Source organism: Nuphar pumila, chromosome 6, assembly GCF_984573655.1.
Source record: "Nuphar pumila chromosome 6, dmNupPumi1.hap1.1, whole genome shotgun sequence".
Taxonomy (NCBI): Eukaryota; Viridiplantae; Streptophyta; class Magnoliopsida; order Nymphaeales; family Nymphaeaceae; genus Nuphar; species Nuphar pumila.
The window spans coordinates 4,602,140-4,624,025 of record NC_143254.1 but is presented as its reverse complement, the minus strand read 5'-3'; the positions used below and the strand labels follow the sequence as shown (position 1 = coordinate 4,624,025).

The 21,886-nt window shown below is 37.7% G+C and overlaps 1 protein-coding gene across 2 annotated transcripts in view; it reads left to right on the top strand.

Annotated features, from left to right (window-relative positions):
* The window catches only part of LOC149833711 (protein MICRORCHIDIA 6-like), a 114,756-nt gene extending 93,819 nt beyond the window's left edge, over window positions 1-20,937 (top strand). For both annotated transcript variants that reach the window (XM_090010966.1, XM_090010965.1), the window contains exons 17-21: window positions 19,338-19,492; window positions 19,566-19,690; window positions 20,111-20,190; window positions 20,354-20,396; window positions 20,506-20,937. In XM_090010966.1, coding sequence (XP_089867092.1) covers window positions 19,338-19,492; window positions 19,566-19,690; window positions 20,111-20,190; window positions 20,354-20,396; window positions 20,506-20,607 — 505 coding nt within the window. In that variant the 3' untranslated portion in view covers window positions 20,608-20,937. The remainder of the gene's footprint in view (window positions 1-19,337; window positions 19,493-19,565; window positions 19,691-20,110; window positions 20,191-20,353; window positions 20,397-20,505) is intronic.
* Window positions 20,938-21,886: the final 949 nt, after the last annotated feature.

Below are 21,886 nucleotides of genomic sequence, written 5' to 3'. Positions count from 1 at the left end.
ATGAAAATTTAACACATTTAGTGAAACTTGAAATCCAGATTTATCAACACAAGAGTAATATATATATATATATATATATATATATATATATATATATATATATATATATTTCTTTTTCAAAGGACCTACACCTAGCCGATCCAGTCGGTTGAGGTCCATATTGTTAGATTTTATAAAACCAGAGTTTTATCATGCGTGAAGGATGAAGAATAGAGAGAGAGGAGCTGCAAGGAAACCCTGATTCCCAATACAGGAATCGGCTGCTACTAACCTTGTCATTATATGCTGTTACTAATACAAACTTAGGGTACTAAAATACTCTTTTACAACAAAGAATAATAACATATGAGCCATTAATGAAAGGATGCATGATCATGGGTCTGGACCCTGACCCGTGATCCGATATAAACACAAACACGTCTCTTCACCCTCCCTCAAGTTGTGCATGATTTTGAACCATGAACAACTTGCCTTTTAACATCCAGAACCTGTCTTTGGTCAATCCTTTTGTGAATACATCAGCCACTTGATCGATAGTTCGTACAAATTAAGGCTCAATCTCCTTCTCTTCTACCTTTTGTCTCACAAAATGTTGATCTATTTCGATGTGTTTGGCACGACTGTGATAAATGGGATTGAAGGACATATTGGTGGCACTTTGATTATCACATAAAAGGAGGGATCGAGAGATTGATTCTCCCACCTCTGTCAGTAAGTGTCTAATCCATGTAGCTTCAGTAGTAGCAGCTGTCATTGACCTATATTCAGCTTCTGTGCTTGATCTAACAACCTTTTGTTTCTTACTGCTCTGGGATACCAAATTCATCCCAACACACAATGACCTGATACGGATCTGCCTTCGTCTGGATCTCCCGCCCAATCTGCATCAGTATAGACATTAATTTCATGTGCATTTTGCCTATTTGTCCTTTTTCTGTACAAAAGACCATCCTCAACAGTTCGTTTCAAGTACCGAAGTATCCGCTTAACCGCTTCCATATGCCCTTCACGCGACTCATGCATAAACTGAGATACTTGATTTACTGAGTAAACAATATCAGGTCGAGTGAAAGTGAGATATTGCAACATACCGATTATGCTACGATATTTTGTAGGATCCTCATATAGATCTCCATCTTGAGAACTGAGTTTCTGATGGACACTAGGAGTTCTCAAGGGTGTGCAATCTTTCATTCCTGCCTTGTTGAGGACATCAAAGTGTACTTATGTTGGGTGAGAGTCATTCCTTTAGAAGTACTGTCAACTTCAACTCCAAAGAAGTATCGCAGTTTTTCAAGATCCTTCATTTTGAATCTCTGATTCAGGAGATGCTTAACCTCCTCAATATGAACTTTGAAGTTACCTGTGATGATAATATCGTCTACATATATCAATAGGAGAGTGACTGTGTCTTGGTTCTTGAATATAAACAAGGAATGGTCAAGGAGAGATCGCCTGAAACCATATTTTTGTATTTTAAGAGAGAAACTATCAAACCAAGAACGGGATGCCTGCTTCAACCCGTATATCGCCCTTTTTAATTTGCATACGTATTTTGTAGGATTGCCTTCTATCCAGTGGGTTGTTCCATGTATACTTCCTTCAAATTTTCATGTAGAAAAGCATTTTTGACATCAAGCTGATTGATTGTCCACTGATGTTCAATAGCTAAATATAGTATGACTCTGATTGTTCTCATTTTCACAATTGGACCAAAAGTCTCATTATAATTCTGTCCTTACTCATGTGTAAATCCTTTGGTGACAAGTCTCGCCTTGTACCATTCTATAGTGCCATCCGGTTTGTACTTTATTTTGTACACCCATTTCGACCCAACCACATTTCTGTCAGGTGGTCTGAGAACATCCCAGGTATCACATTCATGTAAAGCCTTCATTTCTTCATTCATTGCTTCAATCCATCTTTTAGAATTTGCTGCTTGAGAAAATGTTGTGGGCTCATCTTCCTTTCCCAAAGCAGTTAGAAAAAGTTGAAAGTTCAGTGAAATTTTTTCATAGCTGACCCATCTTTCGATTGGATGACGAGAGCGGGTGGATCTTCTAACATCAAAAGTAGATGTAGAGGGTGTATCCATTTCCTGATTAAAAGTAGTGGGCTCCTCTCTTCCTCGTCGAGTATAAACAAAACCTTTATACCTTTCTGGACCCAAAGATGGCTCTGTGCTCTCTTGTGCAATCAACCTATCAACAAGCATAGTTCCTTTATCTTTTTTATCACAATCTGAAGAACAAGTATCGTTTGTACTGGAGAAAAGTTCAACCAAGGAATTTGATTTAGAAGAAGTGATGTGACAATGATCAAAATTCAATTCGTCGAAGATAACGTTTATTGATATTTTGATGTGCTTGCTCATGGGACCATAGCACCTGTATTCTTTATAGTTATCTTCATAACCCACAAACCTGCACTTCAAAGCTTTGTCCTGAAACTTATGTCTCATTGAACTGTCAATATAAACATAACATACACAACCAAACACACGCAAATCATGATAGCTGGGATGAACTTCAAATAGGGAAAGTAAGGAGACTTGTTCTCCAAAATACTCATGGGCAATCGATTTATCACATGGACTGCTGAATGAAAGGCTTATGTCCATAGAATAATCAGAAGATTACTATCATGTATCATACTCATTGCACTCTCAACAATATGACGATACTTCCTTTCAGCAATTTCATTCTGCTTAGGTGTATGAGGGCAAGACACCCTTCTCCTTATTCCATTACCTTGAAGAAAGTTAATAAAGTCACTTGAAGAGAATTCACCTCCTCCGTCACATTGGAAGCAAAGAATGTTTTTAGAAAATTGATTCTTGACAAAAGAGTGAAAATTTTGTAACAACTTGAAGATCTCAGACTTGTGTTTCATAAAGAAAATTCAAGTATAACGAGAATAATTGTCAACAAATAGAAGCTAATATCTAGTTCCAGATACAGAAGCAACTGGGACTGGCCCCCAAACATCAGAACATATAATCTCAAAAGGTCTTGAAGCTCTTTTATTGATAAAATGAAAAAGTAAAACATGACTCTTACATAAGAGACAACTAGAACATTTATTGTCATTGACATTCATTCCTAAACTAGACTTGGGAATGAGGTTATTTGAGACAAGCTTTTGAATGAAACTACTACTGCAATGACCTAAACTACCATGCCAAAGATTTGGCTTATTTGACTCAAAGACACTAAAAGTACATGAAGGAATCACTGAAGACGGCGATGAGAAGAGATTCAAGTTGGGGTCAACAGGGCGAACACGAGTAGAAGGATCTTCTTGGAAAACATACATATTGCCTTGTCGTTTTCTTTTAGCGAACGTCTCCCTCGTGCAAAGATCCTTGACAAGAACAGAAGAGAGTAAATTCAACTGAAGCATTGATATCATCAACAAGCTTAGAAACAGAAACAATGTTTTTCTTGATGCTAGGAGCATAAAGAACCTTTGAAAGACGGAGAGATGACTTTGACATAGGTATAACAAAATTTCCAATATTAGAGATAGAATGGTGGGATCCATCCCCAGTGAGTATACTATTTCTACCAATGTAAGGAACAAGGTTTAAGAGCTTACCAACATCACCAGTAACATGAGTCGTTGCTCCATAGTCCACATACTAAGTACCCTGCTCATTCTGTTTCAGATTTAATCCCGCTAAGGCTGACAATAGCAACTCTTTAACTTCTCCACTGGTTTTTGAGCTATCAGTTCCTCTCTTTGCTTTAGTCTGTGTTGATTTTTCTTTATTCAGGGGATTAAACCAACAATTAGCTTTAATGTGCCATTTTTTATTACACAGAAAATAAGTAGGAATTGTCCTATGTCGCTGTAAGTTAGGAGGTATGTTGGGTGTAGGTAATAGTCCATGGCCTCCTTATCCACTTCTTTCTTGTCCTCCTCTTTTCTTAACATCATTACTTCCTCGTCCTCGTCCTCGTCCATAAGCTACCCCTGTGGCAAGAACATCTTGCATGCCTGTATGCATCTGTGATTCTTCAGAGAACCCTTTTAAGTTCATCTCATATTGAAGTAGTTTTGCACACAGGTCTTCAAATCTGGGCAGATCAGGTAAACCCAATAAGGAAGTAACAATCATATGATATTCAAGCCCCAATCTACTCAGAGTTTGTTGTACCATATCTTTATCACTCACTGCACACCCGACAACTGCTAGTTGATTTGTGATGATCTTTATTTTGTTTAAGTACTCCATGATAGTCATAGAGTCCTTTCTTAACATTTGAAATTTTCTTTTAAGAAATAGAATCTTGACTCGAGAAACCTGTGAATATGTCTGAACTAACCTGCCCCAAAGTGATATGGTTGTACAGTCATTTGGAATTGCCACAAGCACCTCTTGTGACAACATAGAGGTAATATAAGCAACTAGCGCCTGGTCTCTTTTCATCCAAGTTACGAATTCTAAATTTCTAACATATACTGTGGTAGATGTTCCTTTACTGTCCTTTTCTTCTCGTGATATAAACTCTGGAGGGACTAGAACAGATCTATCGAGATGTCTAGAAAGATCCTTACTCCTAATGAAAAGAATGATCTGCCTCTTCCAAGTCAGGAAATTGAAATTGTTTAATTTTTCAGACACGAGTTGACTAATAAAGTTTGAAGAAAGACCATACTGAGAAGGAAATGAATCCATGTTTCACAATAAGAAGAATATGTTCAGCACACAACCCGATAATAGCTAAAGGAATCAGTATATTGAAAGACAACTTTTAACCTCAAAGAAATTCCTGTAGCCTCTTACTCTTTTTTTTTTTTGCTGACAGAATAGTCACGCAGATGACTAAAATAACTGGAAACTTGCATTTTCTTTTTCTTTTTCTTTTTTTGCAGAATAGACTATATCAAGCTATGTGAAGAACAATACACATTAAAAAAAAGTGAAATGAAAAAAAAATCCAGTCTTTCTGATCAAATTTGATCAAGTGATTGAATAAAAATGTCAAAAGGCAAATGGAGCTAGATTTGAATATGATCAGATCTGAGCAAGAAAATATTGACATGGCTGATAGGCAACCGATTACGCGATCAGATCTAATTTTGATCAAATCTGATCAACAAGATGATTTAGAACCAGGTTGAGAATTAAGAAGGCAACATAGAATCTATTAATAACAGAAACGTGATAAAATCTGATTCTGATTAGGTCTGATCAAGAAGATGATGCATATTTTTTTTTTAGGAATTAAGAGGCAAGACAAAATTGACGTAAAATCTATGAATGACAGGGAAACGTGATCAGATCTGATTTTGATCAGATCTGATCAAGAAGATGAGACAATTTTTTGTGGGGAATTAAGTGGCAAGACAGAGTTGGTTAATGAAAACGTGATCAGATCTGATTTTGATCAGGTCTGATCAAGATTGAGAAGCAGAAAGATATTTGGTCTGATCAAGGTTAAGAAGCAGAAAAAAATATTGGAAATCAATTTTTTGACTTGGGAGACTGAACGATCTTTCTAGACATACCTTTTGGAAGCAATCCCGGATCCGGCTCTAGCGTGGCTTTGATACCATGTTAGATTTTATAAAACCAGAGTTTTATCATGCGTGAATGATGAAGAACAGAGAGAGAGAGGAGCTGCAAAGAAACCCTGATTCCGAATACAAGAATCGGCTGCTACTAACCTTGTCATTATATGCTGTTACTAATACAAACTTAGGGTACTAAAATACCCTTTTACAACAAAGAATAATAACATATGTGCCATTAATGAAAAGATGCATGATCATGGGTCTGGACCCTGACCCGTGATCCGATATAAACACAAACACGTCTTTTCACAGATCAGGCTCAACCGACCCTGGTCGGCTGGGTTTGGTCTGGTCAGACCCTAGCTGGGACTGCCAGGCCTTTTCCAGTCCTGCCTAGAGGCTGGAATGGGCCTGGCAGGATCCTGCCAGCCCCAGGCTAGCCGAGCCACTCGGCTTGGACCCGCGACTCAGCAGGCCTGACAGGCTTGTCAGGGCATTGCCAGGTCTGGCCAGACCTGGCGAACCGAGCACCGTCGGCTAGTCTGTAGGCCAGACCGCAAGGTCACAAAGAAAAATATATTTTTTTTAAGAAAAACTATGGACAATGAATGCTTTAGCTGAATAGAACATGTCATAAACCTCTGGACATGCATTTACCAGCATCATGGCTCAAATACACATACTTACACATAGTTATATTTATATATGCTCCCAAAACAAATAAAAAACACATGCATGTTCAAAAACATAACATGAACATTTAGCTTGCATGTATATGCCAATTCAAGAACACATGCATATTCAGATTCTGATTTCTCAACTACAACACCATTACACAAACTTTTAATGAAAACTGCATGCATACAATATTATTTCATCTCATTTTTACATGCATCTAACGGTCCATAACATGAATCATCCATGCAAATTGATAATATCATAATGTAAACACATAACAAGCTATTTTTATCATCAAATAAATTCTGTTTTAGCATAAAAATAGACATGTACAGAATTTTATTTTTGAAAAGATAAAAAAAATCCTTCTCCATGTACTTTAGAGTAAACATCCATATTTACTTTTTTTTCATGGATTTTCATCAAAATATTGCATGGAAATCCAATTTATATTTAATTTCTCACTTGATTTAAGAGAGGAAACCCGTACCATGAACGTAGATCGAAGAAAAACAAGGCTAAATGGTGAAAAACGTGGATGGTTTGGAGAAATCGATCTCCACCTCCTCTTCTTCAGCTTTCTTTTTTCTCTCTCTCTCTCTTTCTTTTTCTCTCTTTTTTTTGATCTTTAAATCAACCAAGATGGGGTTGACCCTCAAAAAGGTGTATAGTGTTTCGGGTCTGGATCCTATACTAGACCCGAGTTCATTCCATTTTATGTATTAGTGTAAAATTTAAATGTATTTCTTTTTCTGGGTTGGTTTTGGATATTATATAAGACCCGACCCGACCCAACCCATGTACACTTAAGTGCCTTTATACAATGCATTAGGTCACGATTTCTGAGACAGAAATCGTGACAACCGCAGAGGCCCCTTTTGGTTTTCTCTTCTCGTCTCTCTCCCTCTCTTTCTCTGTTTTCTCTCTTAATGCAGGTGCAGATGAAATTCTAACATGGTATCAGAGCGTAGATCCTTCTAGAGGCAAAAAGGAACTCTGGTTCGTGACAACGATAAAAAAATTTGAGGTTTTTCGCTTCTCATTTTCTTTCTGTTCTTCTTTCTCCTTCGCCTCTTTTCTTTCTCCCTTTCTGAATCTTCCTGTGTACTCACACCTCACGTGAGTTACATTTTTGTGAATCTGTGATTCACGGGCACTCTATTCACGTGAATCCAGATCGTGGATTGACTGCATTTCACGTGAACTGGTTCACGTGAAGCATCGGTCTTCTCCCAGATCGTGGGTTAACGTCTCTTCACGTGAATTCGTGAACTGATTCACGTGAGATATTAAATTTGTTCCTATTAATCGTTTGATTCCCTTTTCATTCTGTCTTTTCCAAAATCTCTCTGTTATAGTGCTTCCCTTTGATTTCCTGTGCTCTGCTGCACATTATCATTCTTGATTTCCCTTAGCTGAAACAGTCAAAGGAGGGGTTTCTTAACGTGTGATTTTCTTTTCGCGCAAGCCCCTTTTTGGTGCACAGAAAGGCCCAAGTTTCTTCATTTTCTGATTTTAACAGTCTACGATTCTCTGACAACAAAAAAAAAAGAGTGTTGGGAGAAGGTTGAACTTTTTGTCTGTTGATTCTTATTCTCTATCTGTTGATTCTTATTCTCTATGGATCCCTACCACCCTCAATCAAATCTTTCTTCAAGTTTTCTCAACCAACTTGTTTCTGAGAAGTTGAATACCTCAAATTTCTTGATCTGGAAGAGGCAAATTATTCCTTTCATAAGGAGTCAAGGCCTCTTAGGTCACCTGGATGGAACCACTTCAGTTCCACCAGAATTTAGCCCGAGAGAAGAAAAAGATGACAAAGGGGCGAGTTCAATCGTGTATGTTAAAAATGCTGAATTCCTCAATTGGGAAAGAAAAGACCAGTCAGTTGTTGCATACATCACATCCACCCTGTCTCAAGAGATCCTTCTTGCCATTCCTGACAATTGTACAGCTCTACAACTCTGGGAATGACTGGTTCAGACGTATTCGCAGGTTTCTCAAGCAAGAGTAGTTTTTTTAAAAAGAGAATTTCAGTTGTTAAGGAAAGATTCCATGACCATCATGGAATATTTGAACAAGATGAAGACCATCACAGATCAACTTGCAGTTATAGGGTGTGCCGTTAGTGACAGTGACATGGTGCAACAAACCCTGAGTGGATTGGGATCTGACTACAACATGATAGTCACTTCACTATTGTGTCTCCCTGTTCTTCCTACCTTTGATGAGCTACGAGCCAAATTGATCCAATATGAAATGACTCTAAAGGGATTCTCTGAAGAAACTCATAATCATTCAAATTCTCAAGAAGTTTTTGCTACAGGAGTGACCTATGGTAGAGGGCGAGGACGAGGAGGACAAGGGCGAAGTGGACATGGAGGGCGTGGTTTGCTTCCCACTCCAAACACGTTTACTCATGCGCAGGGAACAAGATCCATCCCTACTTGCTTCCTTTGTAACAAAAAGGGACATATCAAGGCGAATTGTTGGCATAATCCAGAGAATAAAGGAAAGAGTCCACAGATAGAAATCAAGAGAAAGTTCACAAATACCAGAGACAGTGGAGAGATTAAAAATTTGCTGATATCTGCCTTGTGAGAGTTAAAATTGAAGCAGAATGATGAAGGCACTTGGTTTGTCGATTCCGGGGCAGCGACTCATGTGACAGGCGATGCAGGTAAAATTTCTAATCCTATTCTTTATTTTGGAAAAAGTAAGATTGTCACTGGAGATGGATCCCACCATCCTGTTTCCCATGTTGGAAAAACTGTTATCCCCATGTCACATTCCACTCTTACTCTTTCTGACGTTCTTCATGCCCCTGACAATAAGAAAAATATTGTCTCCGTCTCTAAACTTATTGATGATAATAATGCTTCAGTTGAATTCACTCCCTTCTCTGTGCAGGTCAAGGACCTACGCACGAGGGAAACATTCGTTGAAGGAAAGACACGCGGCAACATGTATGTCTTTGAAGAAGCTCCATGTCGTGATGTTCGCCCTTCTCACCTGATTTCGAGGCCTTCATCAGAGTCATGTTCCTCCTCTTCTGCTAGTGTTTTTAGTATCTCTGAATGCAATAAGCCATCCTTATGGCATAGTAGGTTAGGACATTGTGGGAGTCATTTTATTGAGAAACTTGTTTCTAATAATCTCATTCCAAAAGAAAGTCTTAAAGGGGATGAGAGTAGTCATAAATGTTCTAGTTACCTTTTGTGTAAGAGTCATGTATTGCCTTTCCATTCAATTAATAAGAGAACTTCAAAACCTTTTGAGATCATTTGTTCTGATGTGTGGGGACCCGCCCCAATTTTCTCTGGGTCTGGAAGCAGATATTATCTAATCTTTGTTGATAGCTATTCTCGATACACTTGGATATATTTCATAAAAAATAAGTCAGAAGTCTTCTTTTTGTTTCAAAATTTCTTTTCCTTGGTCAAAAACCAATTTTCTGAGTCCATTCAGTTTTTCTAATGCGATGGAGGTGGGGAATTTTCATCCCATGATTTTATTTCTTTTCTTCGAGATAACGGAATAGGAAGAAGGGTGGCCTGCCCTCACACTCCTCAACAAAATGGGATTGCTGAACGAAAACATAGACATATCGTTGAAAGTGCCATGAGTATGCTTCATGACAACAATCTTCCCACCAACCTATGGACAAAAGCCTTTCATTCTGCCATGCATGTGATAAATAGATTGCCAATGGTCATTCTGGAAAACAAGTCTCCTTATCACTGTCTCTTTGGAGCTCATTCTAGTTATCATGATTTGCTTGTTTTTGGATGTGTTTGCTATGTGCATGTTGATCGGTCCCTGAGAAACAAGTTTCAAGACAAGGCCCAGAAGTGTAGGTTTGTGGGATACACAGATGACTACAAATGATATAGGTGCTATGATCCTACCAACAAATGTATCAGAATCTCAAGAAATGTTGTCTTTGATGAGCAAAATTTCGATGACAAAGCTGATGCAACCAATATACCAACTGAAGTTTACTATCCTTGGTTGAGTTCAGAACTTTTTGCTAGCTCCAGCGAAGCATGTTCACCAGATTGCGTGCAGCAAGAAGAAGAGATGTCTGAAAACACTGAGACGTCGGGGTCACATAATTCAGAAAAAATACCTGACAGATACAAAGGCATTGTCTATTCCAGACAGAGACCGATGACATCAAGCCATTCAGATCATGCTTCAGTCAACAATCCAACCCCTTCTCACACTTCTGAGATCAGAAAATCAAGCCGCATACGACATCCCATTGACAGGTGGGTCAACTATAACAACTTTTCCTTGGATCTTCAGCTGTTTTTAGATGCTCTCAATAAAGAAGATGAGCCCACTATGTACTACCAGGCAACCACTTCTACCAAGTGGGTAGAAGCTATGAATGATGAAATGCAAGCTTTGCATGAATGTGGAACTTGGGAAGTCGTTCCCAGACCGCCTGACAAAAATGTTGTTGGATGTAAATGGGTCTACAAGATAAAGTACAAGCCAGATGGAACTATTGAGCGATACAAGGCAAGGCTCGTAGCAAAAGAATTCACTCAAGAAGCAGGGCAAGACTATGATGAGACTTTTAGTCCGGTTGTAAGAATGGGAACAATTCAGATTATTATCTGTTGAACATGGGTGGAAGTTGAGTCAGCTTGATGTAAAGAATGCCTTCTTGTATGGGGACTTGAAGGAGGAAGTGTATATGGAGCAACCCTCTGGATATCAAGAACAAAATTGTAAAACCCATGTGTGCAGGTTAAAGAGAGCTATCTATGATCTGAAACAAGCATCTCGCTCTTGGTTTGATAGCTTCTCACTAGAGATTCAGAAACATGGATTTTCGCGTTCCATGCTGGACCACTCATTGTTCTTTTTTAGAAGCCAGACTATGACCACTCTGTTATTAATTTATGTTGATGATATTGTTATCACAGGGTTCCCTCACTTTGTTGGACGGGTGGGGGTAAAGAAGTTAGTCCAAGACCATAAAATTAGGTTAGCCACTTGGAACATAGGGTCTTTAACTGGTAAGTTGGTAGAGTTAGTAGATGTTATGTGTAGGAGAAAGATTGATATTTTATGTCTTCAAGAGACCAAATGGGTAGGTGAGAAAGCTAAAGTGATAGAACCTTGGGGATATAAGATTTGGTATACAGGAATAAATAGGAATAGGAATGGAGTAGGGATTGTTATGAGTCGTCAGTTTATAGATAATGTAGTTGAGGTCCGTAGGAAGGGTGATAGAATTTTACTTATTAAATTAGTATTAGGTACGGATATTATTAATATTATTAGTGTTTATGCACCTCAAGTAGAGGTTTAGATGATTCCATTAAGCATCAATTTTGGGAAGATTTAGATGGAGTAGTACAAGAGACATCTTATGGAGAAAAGCTTTTCATCGGCGGTGACCTTAATGGACATGTAGGCATTAGTAGGGATGGATTTGAGAATATCCATGGAGGCTATGGTATAGGAGAAAGAAATGAAAGTGGAGAAAGGATTTTAGATTTTTGTTTGTCCTATGATATGATCTTAGCAAACACTTGGTTTAGGAAGAGGGAGTCTCACCTAGTAACATTTAAAAGTGGGGTTAATACGAGTCAGATAGATTTTTTCCTACTTAGAAAGAGAGATAGGGGTTGTTGCATCGATTGTAAGGTTATACCAGGAGAAAGTGTAGCTACACAACATAGAGTCTTAATTTTAGATCTTAGAATTAGACAATGCCGCAAAAGGGATAGACATAGGATAGATCCTAGAATTAAGTGGTGGGCACTGAAAGGAGCTAAACAAGGAATGTTTGTAGAGCAAGTAGTTAAGGAAGTTGATTGGTGTCTCGAGGAGGATTCAGAATCAATGTGGAATAAGATAGCGGGTGGTATGAGAAAAGTAGCTAAGGAGGTATTGGGTGAGTCTAAAGGCGGTGCACCACTAGGTAAGGATACATCATGGTGGAACGAGGATGTCAAATTAGCTATTAAGGTTAAAAGAGAGTGTTATAGAAATCTAAGTAAGAGTCGTGATAATGAGAATTTGGAGAAGTATATGATAGCAAAGAAGGAAGCTAAAAAAGTTGTTCGAAACGCGAGGGCTAAGGTATATAAGGAGGTTTATGACGAGTTGGATACCAAAGAAGGCGAGAAGGATATTTATAGGCTTGCAAAGATGAGAGATATGAAATCGAAGGATTTGGGTATGGTTAGATGTATCAAAGATGAAACGCAAAGGGTTTTAGTCAAAGATGAGGAGATTAAGGAGAGATGGAAAGATTATTTTGATAAGCTATTTAATGATAGTCATGCTCAAGATCTTGGAGACTTCTCCATTCCTTTTCATGAGATAAATCGTGACTTCATGCGCAAGATTCAAAAGAAAGAAATTGCAGAGGCTTTGAAGAAAATGAAATCAAGAAGGGCAGTTGGCCCAGATGGTATACCTATCGAGGCTTGGAAATGCTTGGGAGAGAAAGGTTTAGAATGGTTGACAAATCTTTTTAACTTGATTTGGCGAACAAATAAGATGTCTAATGAGTGGAGGAAGAGTACTTTGGTGCCTTTATATAAGAATAAGGGTGATATACAAGATTGCACAAACTATCGTGGTATAAAACTCATGAGTCATACTATGAAACTTTGGGAGAGGGTGATTGAGTCTAGGTTGAGGAAGGTTGTCATGATATCGGAGAATCAATTTGGTTTTATGCCTGGAAGATCAACTATGGAAGCTATACATCTTCTTAGACAACTTATTGAAAGATATAGGGAGAGGAACAAAGATTTGCATATGGTTTTTATTGATTTAGAGAAGGCATACGATAGAGTACCTAGGGACGTTCTCTGGTGGACAATGATGAAGAAAGGTGTTTCTCTCAAGTGCATTAGTATAATTAAAGATATGTATGAAGGAGTAGTAACCAATGTCCGCACTTGTGGAGGGGTGACAACCAATTTTTCGATAACGGTTGGGTTACATCAAGGATCTGCTTTAAGCCCTTTCCTATTTGCGATAGTGATGGATGAGCTTACGAGATCAATTCAAGAAAATGTACCGTGGTGTATGTTGTTTGCTGATGATATTGTTTTGATTGATGAGTCTAGAGCTGGGGTTAATGCTAAGTTAGAATTATGGAGACAGACATTGGAAGCTAGAGGTTTTAAGTTGAGTAAGAGTAAGACTGAATATATGAAATGTCGGTTTAGTAAGCAACGAAGTAGTGATGGGAGTGTAGTGAAGCTTGGTGAGCAAGATATACCGGTGAATGATTATTTCAAATATTTGGGATCCATCATTCAAAAGTATGGAGAAATTGATGGAGATGTAAATCATAGGATAAAGGTTGGGTGGATGAAATGGAAAAGTGCTACTGGAGTGCTGTGCGATCGTAGAATGCCATTGCGGTTGAAGGGAAAGTTTTATAGGACGACTATTAGACCCGCTTTACTATATGGTACGGAATGTTGGGCTGCCAAGAGACATCATATTCAAAAAATGAGTGTAGCTGAGATGCGGATGCTTAGATGGATGTGTGGAAATACAATAAAAGATAAGATTCGGAACGAAGAGATACGTAAGAAGGTAGGTGTTGCACCCATTGAAAATAAGATGCGAGAGAATCGTTTACGGTGGTTTGGACATATTCGGCGAAGGCCTAATGATGCTCCAGTTAGAAGGTTGGAGAAATGGGAAAATATATTAGTTAAAAGAGGTCGGGGTAGGCCTAGGAAGACTTGGATGGAGATGATAGGAAAGGATATGAATGCTTTGAACCTCACCGAGGACATGGCGTTGGATAGAAATGATTGGAGGAAAAGGATTCATGTGGAAGACCCAAAATGAATTTGTTTTTTGGTTCATATCGCTGACCCCAATTGTTTTGGGATGAAGGCGTAGTTGTTGTTGTTGTTGTATATTGTTATCACAGGAAACTCTGTGGTTCACATCCAAGAAGTGAAAGACTTACTAGGTCAGAGGTTCAAAATGAAAGATCTTGGAACTCTACGCTATTTTCTTGGTGTAGTGATAATCAAACTCATGGATTGACACTCACACAGCATAAGTACACCGTAGATGTTCTCCGCAAGGCAAGTATAAAAGACTGCAAACCTCTGGGAACTCCGAGTGTGCTGCATAAAAAACTTAGTGCTCATGATGGAGATTTGTGTGATGATCCCACCAGGTATCGAAGCATAATAGGAATGTTACAGTATCTGACCTTCACTAGACCAGATATTGTTTATTCAGTCAATCAAGTATCTCAATTTATGCATGCGCCACGTACTGGACATATGGAAGCTGTCAAGAGGATCCTTAGATATCTGAAAGGGACTATTGGGGATGGATTGACATACTCACCACAGTCATATGGCAAAGATGAGCATGGACTCACTGTATATTGTGATGCAGACTGGGTTGGGGATCCTGATGAACGAAGATCTACATCAGGATATTATGTTTTTATTAGAAGAAATTTAGTCTCTTGGAGCAGTAGAAAACAAAAAGCTATCGCTAGATCAAGTACTGAGGCTGAATATAGATCTATGGCTGCTGCCACTGCCGAAGTCACATGGATCAAACATCTACTGACTGAAGTAGGAGAAAAGATCTCCCACACTACCTTGCTATGTGACAACCAAAGTGCTATTAACATGTCATTCAATCCAGTACATCACAGTCGTGCTAAACACATTGAGATTGACCAACACTTTGTGAGACAGAAAGTTGAAGAAAAAGAGATTGAGCTTGAGTTCGTCAATACTGAACAACAAGTTGCGGACCTATTTACGAAAGGATTAACAAAGGATCGTTTTTGCTTTATACAATGCATTAGGTCACGATTTCTGAGACAGAAATCGTGACAGCCGCAGAGGCCCCTTGTGGTTTTCTCTTCTCGTCTCTCTCCCTCTCTTTCTCTGTTTTCTCTCTTAATGCAGGTGCAGATGAAATTCTAACAGACCCCCCTCTTCTAGATGGGTTGGAGAAGAGATTTCATCCAAAAAATGCGATTTTCAGGCCAACTGTAACCCGAATCAAGGAAAATAAAACATTCTTATGCTCAGAATTTTGAGACGCATCCAACAATATATAACTTGAATTTCGCCTCTGAAATTTGTCTGAAAAAAATCCGAATTTTGCTCAAATTTAAAAGTCGAAAATAAAACTTTTTCTCATGTTTTAAGTGGCTCATTTAGGCTTTGACAATGAGACATGGGCCAAGCCCAAACTCAAAAGCATCGGCCTAAAATCGAGATTTTACCGATTTTTCTTTTATACTTAGCCAAATTTTCGAAAAATCACAAAATGACTAAGTGTCAAAATACACGATATTACACCACTCCCAAGAAAAGCGGCTAAAAGCTCCTTAAAACTATGGTCGGGGACGTGAACCTCACATCGTGTTTTGGGAATACAATTGGACACAGAGTTTTAGTATCTTGACGGTCCCTTATGACCGTTATCCAAGATTTTCACACTGTAGAAGGGACATCAAGAAAGAGCATAATTATACTGTTTTAATATCTTTTACCATTTAAATCAATTTCAAGTTCTTTACAAAGAACCGTTTTGCAAATCAACATGCAATAACAATTTTGGGCGCTAACCCTCACAATTTCACAGTGTAATTAATTTTGAAAAACCAATAATTTTCAAAAATTATTTTGCAATGCATAAATTGTTCCATAGCACTAGAGAAGCACATGCTCCTGGCCTACATAAGCCCACGTTGGTTCACACATAACCACAAACATATCATAAAGTTATTCATGCCATTCCAAAATTTTAGTGAACATAAAATACATACAATTTCACAATTTATGTTCACAATGCACATTCACACACAAAAGAATGCACATTTTGCCGAGCACATACACATGCATATAGAAAGCTTGCAAACCACACTATTCATGATCAAATTTATGTATTTGATAAACAAACATGCAAACGATTTATATAAGATCAAATTTATGCATTTGATCTGAGTCATGTATATGATCACAATCATGCAAACATCTAATTATATTTAGATTCATGCGTATGCTAAGATAATTGCAAACTGATCTGCTTAGGATCAGATTTATGTACATAATCAGAAAATATATATTCTGATCAGATTCATGTACATGACCAGCTGACTGCAAACATGCACACGATCAGCTTCATGTACATGAATCGACTAACAGAAGCAGGTACAAAATTTCTGATCAGATTCACGTGCATGATCAGCTGACTGTATATTGCACATAATCAGCTATGTACATGAATCAGCTGACATATATATATTTATATAATTTCTAACCAGATTCATGTACACGATCAGCTGATTGCAAACTGCATCAGATCAGCTTCATGTACATGATTAACTGCTGAAAAAATATATATGTTATGCCCCAGTTTAAACACATGATCAGATTTGAATAGAAGAATCAGCTAACAGGGAATATATATATATATATATATATATATATGTGTGTGTGTGTGTGTGTGTGTGTGTGCGCGTGTGCAGCATGTAGATAATCAATTTCATGTATATGAATCGGCTAAGTAGAAAGTATACAAGTGCTGATCAGATTTATGTACATAATCAGTTTCATGCACATGAATCGGCTAATCAAAAAATAAATGTGCTTATCAGATCCATATAGATGATCAGATTCATGTACATGAATCAGCTAACAGAAAAATACATGTATGCTGATCAGATTCATGTACATGATCAGCTTCATGTATATGAGTCGGCTAAGCAGAAAATATAAATGTGCTGATCAGATTCATGTATATGATCAGCTTCATATACATGAATTAGCTAATCAGAAAATATAAGTGTGCTGATAGGATTAATGTTCATGATTAGCTTCATGTGCATGAATCGACTATAAAAAAATATGTATATGCATCATGTATGATCTGCAAGATAAGTAGAACACATGCTTAAGATCAACAACCGTGTAGAACTAATCTGTTCAGATCATGTACATAGTTAGCAAACATGTAGAATACGTCTGTCCAGATCATGGACATGGTCTGCAACCTGACATGTACATATATCAGATTAAAAAACAACATGATGTGAAATACACACACGGATATATATATATATATATCAGGTTCTAACACATGATTAAAACTCATAAAATCGACTGACTGTAATTTAAATGCACTTACATATATAGTTCATGCTTATAAAATCGGCAGACTGAAATTTAAATGCACATACATATATGATTCATGCTCATAAAATCGATAGGCTGAAATATGTACATAAACATCAGGTTCATGCACATGATTGACTAGTATGCAAAAATACATATTTATACTTAGACATAGTTCGTAGCCAAAATCGGATTCGTGTACATGAATCGGCTGACATAAAATAGCTATGTCAGAGTCATGAACATGAAATTGGCAAAACTAAATTCATATTTATGATTTATGAACATGAAATCAACAAAAGACATACATATTTTAAATTTCATAAACATGAAATGGGCAACTAGAAAATATGTATATTTATGACCAGATTTCTATTTTCTCTAAACCCATGCTCGAATCGATTCATACTAACTTCTTTCCCGTGCGGATTAAGAGAGAAACCCTTACCTTGATTCGAAGTAACGAAAAGCTAGAGAAAACTGTTGGAATACTTCTCTTTTCTTTCTTTTTTCTCTTTCCCCAAACCTCACTATTTTCTCTCTCCTCTCTATTTCTTTCTTTCTCAACTCTCTCTCTCTCTCTAGAAGGCGACTTCTAGAGAGAGGATTCTAAGCCCTTTAAATATTTTTAAAGGCTTCTAGAGGGGGGTGACACCCCCTTCTAGCTCCCCTTTAGGGGTAGAGTTCTACCATGTGTAGAACTCTAGCTCTAACTCCTTTATCCTTCTAGATTTTAGGATTTTATTTTATTATTAATTTTTTATCCTTGGAATATTCTAAGGGGGACACCCCCTTCTAGATGTCCATATGGGGTAGAGTTCTACCCCTCATCTTTAGTCTTTAATTCAAAAGTTGTTTTTAAAACTTTAAATTCATTTTAGTTTTAAAATGACATGGATGGATTATGGATCCAGATTGGATCTATGATCCAAATCTATATCTAAAATCCAATTAGATCTCAATCTGGACCGAATCCTAGTTAATATTGGATCCTGGACTGGGTCCAGATCTATATTAACATGCATCCAATGGAGCGGGTCAAATCTGATCCAAACTAGAAGACTAAAAAATAGAGGTCAGTCATTTTAGAAGAATGCATTTTTTGGGCCAACTGTTATCCGATTTCGAGAAAACAGATCTCCTACGAGATCTACATTCCGATACGGATCTAACAATTGTCTTAGCTAAATTTGCTTCCGAATTTTGCTTGAATTTCACCCTAATTTCTCTCAAATTTAAAGGTTAAAAAAAATAAATTTCACAGATTTTACTTAACACAATTAGGTCTTATCGATGGGCGCTGGACTAAGTCCTGACCCATGTTGACATCACCTTATATTTGATTATTTTTCATGATTTTATCAAATTAAATATAAATACTAAATTTAAAAAATACATTTTTAGGCTTAAAAACTATGAAAAATTATGCAATATTACATCAATGGTTTACTCGTTTAGGAGCCTTTCTTAGTTCAAGCCAGAGTTACCAATCGAGGAAGCGGGAAGCGATACGGGAAGCGGGAGCGGGAAGCGAGGCACTTTCAAAAATTTAGGAAGCGGGGAAGCCTCGGACCACTTAGAAGAAAATTCTGAACATCTCGGAAGCGACCTAGGAAGCGAACCGGAAGCGAGGGGGAAGCAAAAAAATGAAAAAATGGGGAAGCGTGGAGGAAGCGTGCTTCCCATAAAAGGGAAACACGCTTCCCATAAAAGGCGGACACTTCCCCTCACGCTTCGGAAGCGCGACGTTTCGCGCTTCTGAAACATGCTTCCCCTTCTACCTAGGTGCTTCCGGTAACTCTGGTTCAAGCCCTTACGCTTCAAACTTGCGAGATAAACTTGATTCGGCCCTGTTTGCATTTTCATTGCTCTGGGTTTGTTGATCCTGCTATGGTGATACCTAAACTACCATTTTGGAGTATTTACTTTTAGTCATTGGCAGTGGCTGTCTGTAGTTTGTCTATCTTATGTTATGCATTTTTGCAGGAACTTGCATTGTGCTTTGATTGGTTATAAATCCATGAACAAATCTCGTTCAGTAACTGTTCCAGTTCAGAACTCAAAGTTTCACTTCTCTTCTAGCAATCCCCAATCTGTCAGGGTGGAATCAGTTAGTCCAGCCACTGGTGTGGCAACTATAGGTAGCCTGTAGTTGTATATTCATAGTGATATGCTTTTAGAAGAGAAACAGAGTTAACCCTTATATGTTTCCAGATGCTGTACGTGAAGGCTCTACTGTAAAGAGGAAAGTATCAAACGATTTGGTGGCCTCAGAAACTTTCAAACGGCAGGCAGTGGTAGGACAAAGTGCAAAAAGTGACTATAACCATGCAAATCAGGTCAGCACTTGGGGCTTGCTCATCCAGCCTTTCATTGGGCTCACTTTGTCTGTTCATGCTTTTCTTTATATATATATATATATGCTGCCAACACTACTCCCTGCCAACTGTGGCCAACGTCGCACACATGGATGACACTTTTTTTCTGCTTTTGGGTCTTTAGCCTCAGTCGCAACCGCCGCTAAAGACCCAGGTGGATAGCGCCCACAAGTGTGATTTTGTGAACAGGGCACATGAGCACCGTCGGTCATCAACGATGGACGGCGCTGGGGAGTTGGCTGCTGTTGGCAGCTACTCTCTCTCTCTCTCTCTCTCTCTCTATATATATATATATATATATATATATATATATTATCTTTGTAAAAATTGGTAGATTTTGTTCGAATCTGTGCATAATTCTTGGTTGGATTTTGTCTCTAGATAAGCAACAAAGTTGAGGACGCTAGGTGGTTACAAGAAGCTAGAGAACTATTAGAAGAAAATAAGAAGCTAAGAGATCAGTAAGTGGAAAATCCTTTCTTTGTAGAATATGTATGTTCTACATGTCATAATTGATTGGCTTTTATTTTCTTGTATTTTCATATATAGTAGGATAATATACATTATAAGCTCTCTCTCTCTCTCTCCACAGCCTAAGATTCTGATGATGTTGTCCTTGATCAGGTGTAAGGAATATGAGAAAGTGGAGAAAGAGCTTGAGCTTAAAGTAAATGCTTTATTTAATTAGTTATTCTTATTCTCTGTATTATTTCTATATCAGTGGTTTTTTTTTCCTTTTTTTACATTGAGCTGCTTCCTTTTCTTTCTTCGTACAGGCACAGCAGCTTCAGAATGAGCTTCAAGAAGTTCAAAGCAAATATGCTCGTCTGTTGATCGAATCTGGATCAAAAGCCAAGGTGAAGGGAGAGAAGCCATAGCGCACAAATTTTGCATTAGTGCAAAATATCAGGGCATCCTGATTTCTTAATCAGGGTGCTTAACATTTTGTATCATAATCCACGGCCATGTTGATAATGGCGGGAAAAATTTTGAGCGGGTGTCTTTGTCAGGAAGATGTGCAAAAGGCAACTAAAATGTGATTAATTGTACAGTGGAAGAGCATTCATCAAGATAGAGGATAGTGGGAGCCTTATTTTGATCAGGGAGAGGTCGAAATCTTTTTAAACCCACTCATGTTTTTTTTCTCATTTCTATTTGATGTATACTTATTCTGATATGATAGTGTATATATGTCAAAAAATACATCTTGTTAGAATTAATTTCTCGCCCATCTGATGGCTCTGGTTGCCAGCTGGAACAAATGCATCATTGGAGTACTTGTGTGTAGCAAAGATGCAGCTAGCAAATTAAAATTTAAAGCATGAAAAAAACGCTCCCATGTATTAATTATCATCGATGATTACCAGGAAGAAGGTAATGAGGAAGAACTCAGTCGATCATGGGATTCGTTCAAGATAAGCTAAGCGTGTGGTAGTTTATACTGATACTAATACTGATGGGGATTAGTAATCAAGCAGAAAATAGGGAGCAGAATATGAGATGACCTTGATAAGCTACTCGCAACAGTTGGATTTTTGTTGGGATCTAATCAAAGGTTCGATGCTGACTCAATGATGCAAAATGGTGACTTGGGAAATGTTTCAAACAAATGTGCATTCCCTCTTTTTTGGATAGAATAGACAAAACACTTATGATATGTTAAGGATGAACTTAATTTTTAGAAATTGGATGAAGGAGAAGTCTAAAATTCAAAATAAAAATGTCTAACCATATGGGCGAAAGGGCAAGAGAGCATAAATAAGAAAAAAGTGGATAAAAGACACGAACATGAACAAATAGCTTGGGTACTATTCCATTTGCAGTTTCATATTAGTAACCCACTCGATTCTTCAAAAATGCATTGTATTACCTTCATTGTTAATAGTTACAAATATTGGTTGTATGTTATTATTTCAATTCTCCAAGTGGCATGAAGAGTTATATATGGTAATTCAAGAGTGTTTGAAAAATTACAATGTCATGTAAGACTTATTTTGGAAAATGATGTGTTTTTCAAAAACATCACAATTCGCCAAAATTCGCTTGATGACCAAAACTGCAAATGTTGAGCATTAAAACGATCATTTTAACCTTTGTATGTGCGGACTTGTTAAAGATATGTGAATTTTCTCTCCGTTGGAAAGCTAACGCTCCGAT